This window comes from Sinocyclocheilus anshuiensis, unplaced genomic scaffold (assembly GCF_001515605.1).
Source record: "Sinocyclocheilus anshuiensis isolate Anshui unplaced genomic scaffold, SAMN03320099.WGS_v1.1 scaffold751, whole genome shotgun sequence".
NCBI classification, from domain to species: Eukaryota; Metazoa; Chordata; class Actinopteri; order Cypriniformes; family Cyprinidae; genus Sinocyclocheilus; species Sinocyclocheilus anshuiensis.
In genome coordinates, this window is record NW_015551049.1 from 405,515 (window position 1) to 411,352 (window position 5,838).

Here is a 5,838-nt window from a genome sequence, read left to right on the forward strand (position 1 = left end):
ACCTTCGGCCTATAGCCCCCGTCCTCATCTGGACATTTGAACTCTTGAGGAAATATACATGTGTAGAAAAGACAAAAGAGGGGAAGAAAGAACCCTGAAGGGAGGAGGGAGCACAGAGAGGCAAACTCACAGAAATGTTTGGCAGAGAGTGTAATATAATCTAACACCCATCATAACAGAATAGAAAAAGTGTGTGAGAGAGAGAGAGAGAGAGAGAGGGGCGGTAAAATCATGAATTGATATTGACAGAATTCATTTCCTCTGTCAGTCCCAGTCGCTGCATTCAACAGGAAAAACAATGCGAGTCTCTAGAACTGGAGTATATTCCATATTAACCCACATCAGTGAAATAACGTTGTGCGGAATACGGTTTTTGTCGGAACACAAGTATATGAATGAGGAGTTGATCCAGATATGGTTAAATGTTTGAGAAGCCTTGCTTTCTCTATTACAGAGAATGTTGTGGTGAAAATCTTAACCTTAAACCCGCATTGCAACTGAGCTTTGGAACCGAGAAACTTAGTGAGACCTCCATTGCAATAGCTCCCTCAATTAATCGTTGAGTTTAATGACTATATCGCGTTATGATTCGCCTCACATGCAGGAGCGTATTTTCTTTGAGGGCTGACCAGGATGAGTAATACGACATCGATCGTGCGTTGAGTCATTTGACAAATCCATATTTGATTCTGGGTGGAGAGAGAAAGAGAGAGAGAGAGAGAGAGAGAGAGGAGGAGACAAGCGGGCTGTCTTCTTGTCTCTTGTGAGGATTTTCGCAAGACCAAAAAGACGTATCACCGCCTAAGCTTGCTTTCTTTCTCTCAAACGTAACCTGCTCCGAGAAAAAAAAAAAAAAGCCTCAGCTTAGTCCGCGATGGGAGGATGTTACGGATATCTCACCTGACTGACATCGATTCTCTGCAACATTTTTCTCTGACTGTTACACGCGACGCGTCATTCTGAACGAAAACTTTTTTGCCGCCTTACATTTTTTAAACATAAAATCCGTTAAAACTCAGTCGCGATGGTTTTGCAGTGGCGTTATGACATCAGTGTGGATCGGACACGTTTTAGTCGAATATCGCTGCACTTTAATGCGTTTTGCGTGTGTTTGATTTAAGGACAAATCATAGAAAGGTACTGTACGCATTTTACTTGGTTCTTCTGTCTGTTTTCTTTATTTAAAGAAATAATGCAGAATATCTAAGCAACAAGCGGCGCCATACGATGCGCACTTTCCCAAGGGATAACGCATCATTATTGCGCGGTGTTTTTGGAGAAAACCTCAACGTATTCCCGCATCAACCTTACTTTGGAAGGGTCTATGGCCGTTATTGAGATCGAATCTGTTTTTGTTCACCTATAAATACTGTGAAAGGTGTCTTTTTCTGTTTCCCAACGATAAGGAGACATGGCTTGCTTTCCATGGCGGGTATTTTGGATAATTCAAGCGCTTGTGGATGTGACACTTTCGCAGGAAATCTACGCTCCTCATTCCATCAGAATTGAGGGGGATTTGACCCTGGGTGGCCTTTTCCCGGTCCATGCCCGCGGGGTCTCCGGGGAACCGTGTGGAGATATCAAGAAGGAGAACGGGATACACCGGCTGGAGGCGATGCTTTATGCATTGGACCAAATCAACAGTGACGACGAGCTTTTGCCCAACATCACTTTAGGCGCTCGGGTTTTAGACACATGTTCGCGAGACACGTACGCGTTGGAGCAGTCGCTTACTTTCGTGCAGGCTCTCATACAGAAAGACACGTCGGATGTGAGGTGTACGAACGGAGAGCCCCCGGTGTTCGTCAAACCCGAAAAGGTGGTCGGAGTCATAGGGGCTTCGGCGAGTTCAGTGTCCATCATGGTCGCAAATATACTGCGACTGTTCCAGGTGAGTCTGAGCCCAAGTGTCCAACGGTAGCCCATCACATGTGCTGGAATCAGTCCCTGCGTCAAGGTTTCACCCCGTATGATTACATGGCAGCTGATTTATGAGAACGCATAATCCCTTGAAACGCCACATAAAACAGCACCGCATAATAACGGTTGTTTATGTATTGAAAAGCATGTTATGTTTTTTTTGCAATCAATAGTGTAACCTAAACAGGTTGTTAGTCATAATCAATGAATCGATCAAGCATCGACTCCTCACACCTGCAGAGTGGCTTTTCAACAGGGTTAATTTCTTTGTCTCTCTATCTATGTTCAATTTCAAAGTTCTTCATTGATATGATTGCTTGATGCATCTATTCTATTCTATTCTATTCTATTCTATTCTATAATATTAAATGATAGTACATGTAAGTAAATTGTATATATATATATATATATATATATATATATATATATATCGTCTTTGCATCATAATATTACACTTTTTTCATTAATTCCATACAACAACAACAATAATTAAAATAAAATAAAATAAAATGGCAAAAAAGTACAATATTATCATTTTTCTCTCTATTTCTCTCTGTTCTTCCCTCCTGCTGTTGCTCCAAACAGGCTTGATGTTAAAACGTTACAATCAAGTGGATAGGCTTGATCATTCAAATTAATTTGTGAATTAAGATTCAGCTTTCTAGAGGCAGAAGCTGCTAGGCTCTGCATTGGGTTATCCACCTAGCTAGTTCATGTCTGCATTGTAATAAATAGTTAATTTTGTTCTCTCTGTTCCCACAACGTTGGGAAATTACAGTTAGTTTATCTCCAAAGCATGTGTTTTGGCAGATGCAAAGTGAGCTGAGAGAATGTGTAAAATATCTGAAAACAAATGATTTGGAATGTACAATAAGCCACGCATGAGAGTATGCACAAACCCCAGTATAATTAATCAGAATCAATCCTTGTAGGGTGTAAATAGTTGCAGTAACCAAAAACGTAAATGCATCCAAATATGGCATATGAAAAGATAATTGTATCCCGCCCCTTGGTTCTGAAGTGTGCGATTACTGATACAGCAATTAAAATAGTAACAGTCTATACAGTTGCCTGTAATGATGTGAGAGGATTATTCAGCCTTATCTATGGTCTGCATCGGAGATAAACACGGCTAATGACATCCCACCGGTCTACTAGGATGATTCCAACCTCATTCTTCTCCGGATTTTTTTGCTCCGTTTACCAAGGTTTTCATTTGGTTTTACATACAAGCGAGCAGGTAGTTTACGATCTCTGATCTCAAATTTGTCTGGTGAAACTTAAAGAAATGTTCCAGGTTCAGTACAAGGTCTATTTGTGGCATATCATCAATTACCACAGAAGATAATTTTGATAATCTTGGTTACTGTAAGGCACTTACAATAGAAGCAAATGGGTCAACACTAAAGATTTTACATCCTGTCATGACAAAAGCCAATAAACCCTTAAAATATTTGCAATTAAAACATGAAAATGGCATATTACGTAATTAACCTAATGTAATTCAATAATTAACTAAAAATTAAACCATACAGAATTGTAGTCACACTGCTACATAAAAAAAGGTGTAGAAACAGCTTTCACTCAGAAATAGTCAGTATTTTTTTATTAATTACAATGAAATGGCAAGAAAAACGTTGAATTAATCATGATATTTTGAAGTGGAAAGACTGAAATAATATTTTCTTTGGCAATCTTTTATTTACAACTTTGAAAAATCTTTTTACAGTGTAAAATACAATTTATTAAACATTAATACAAGAAACAAGTGCCTAGAATTCCATTGTAGCAACCACACATGTTATTATAACTATGATTTTTTTTAGTCATTCTTTAGTAAACAACATTTGCATTACAAATTCTGCCAGAATTTTCCCAAATTAATTACTGCTCAAATTGTGCATTGGTGTCAGATGTCTTAACATTATCTATTTACGACCAATATATATTTTTAATCTCTTTTGCATGATCTTTACAGTATTTAAAGGCCTAAACTGTTTAATGAAATGGAAAAGTGCGACATTGTCAAACATCTGTTGAGAACTTTATTGTGAGTTTACATTAAATATTCACAACCATATTCAGTTTTGACAAAACAAACTGCTCTGTGCACTACAATATGTAGACATAGATTAAATAGTTGATCATGTGTTGTTGAATTAATAATTTTACAGTAAGAGACATGAGCTGCAAGCACAAGCATGTGAGACTGCAATATTTATGTCACTTTTCTCCAGCTTTTCACCACACAGCTAATGGCTAGAGCGGTTTCAGCAGACCTCGCAGATCTCTTCTAAGAGCTTGACTTTTTGCCCTACATGGACTATTTAGAAAATATTTATGAAAATACACCCATACACATGGGATGTAATGCCAGTCAGCCTGTGTCACAGACCCTCGGTCGTGAGCATTAAGAAACATATTTAAAGCCAATGTTGTGGCCCGCTAGCCACCTGCATCCTTTCAGAAAACTTTGCTTATTTCCCTATGGCCTCACACTTGCTCTGAATCTCTGACTGTTTTTATATGCTCCAGGGCTGGGATTTCACAAAGCATCCCCGACGGCCACAAGCTCTTTCTGAACGCGATGAGAGCTGTGGTGATGAGAGTTGATGTGAGGAGGGCAGTGCTCTCTGACACAATTCATGAGGCGTACAAGCATTTTTTACATTCTCCATCTCAACACATTTTGACTCGAAACGCTTGTGACACCACAGGCCCCAAATTTCATTCGGTTGTAGGGGAGCTCGTTATATGTCATTACTTTAGCATTTTACTGTTTGTTTTTTAGCGGGAAAGTGAGGGGAAGTACAAAGCAGGGCATGGCTTGCAATTGTACCTCAAGTCAAAGGTGTCTGGGTTTGGAGTCAACATCAAATTAATATCGACGCTATTTAATTTTCATAATAAACATTACTGGTCTTATTGTGTGAAAGCCTGCCACACCTCAGAGTAAAAAAAAAATTATTAGTAATTGTGAGATAATATAACTGCATAATGACATCTTCAAACTTTGAATATGAAGCATCTTATGTCAAATTATAAGATAAAAATTTTCACGCAGAGATTTAATCTTACATTGTAAGATATAAAGTTGAATTATGAGATAAAAAGTCAGATTTACAAAACTGCAGTTGTGAGATAAAGTCACATTGTTAGTGTTATTGTGAGATATAAAGTCAAAAATTGTGCAATGGGATCTTTTAACTTTGAACGTGGCATCTTAGCATCACATTTTGAGATAAAAAATTCTCTCTGACATTTAAATTCAAATTGTGAGATATGTTAAAAGTTTGAGATACTGTATAAAGTAAAAAAAAAATTAATCTTCCGTCAAATTATGAGATAAAAATTCCCAAGATTTAAAATGAAATTGTGAGATATAAAGTTGAATTTACAAGAAACAAAACTGCTATTGCGAGATAAATTGTTAGGTATAAAGTTACATTGTGAGATACGGTTGGAAATTGCTTAATGTAAAGTAGGGCTGTCAAAATGGCTGAAAAACTAAATTGGAATTTTGTACTTAAATATTATCAATATTCGAATTATATTCAAATTTAAAAGGCATAAATATGATCAAAATTCTAATTATATTCAAATTTAAAATGCATAATTTCAGTTAGGGTGAAGAAAAGCATTTGGCTTCTCTTCTGAGGCCACAAAAGGGCGCATCGAGCAAAATATTACTAATACACATTTATTCAGTAAGATGACATCTGTGAAAAAAATGCATAATGTTTAAAACAATGTTTATAAACCGTATATAATTAATTAAGTTGCTTAAACAACTATAAACAAAACAGCAAATAGTAATAATACAAATCAAATGATAGTAGTTTATCAGTAATCCTAAAAAAGAACACTGCCAAACTTACATGCTAAAAAACAACAACTTACTTACACATAGTAAGAAAT

At 36.9% G+C, this 5,838-nt stretch overlaps 1 protein-coding gene across 1 annotated transcript in view; it reads left to right on the top strand.

Moving 5' to 3' along the window:
- The first annotated feature begins 773 nt into the window (after window positions 1-773).
- The window catches only part of LOC107661916 (metabotropic glutamate receptor 7-like), a 68,952-nt gene continuing 63,887 nt past the window's right edge, over window positions 774-5,838 (top strand). The window contains exon 1 of the mRNA XM_016451707.1: window positions 774-1,891. Coding sequence (XP_016307193.1) covers window positions 1,412-1,891 — 480 coding nt within the window. The 5' untranslated portion in view covers window positions 774-1,411. The remainder of the gene's footprint in view (window positions 1,892-5,838) is intronic.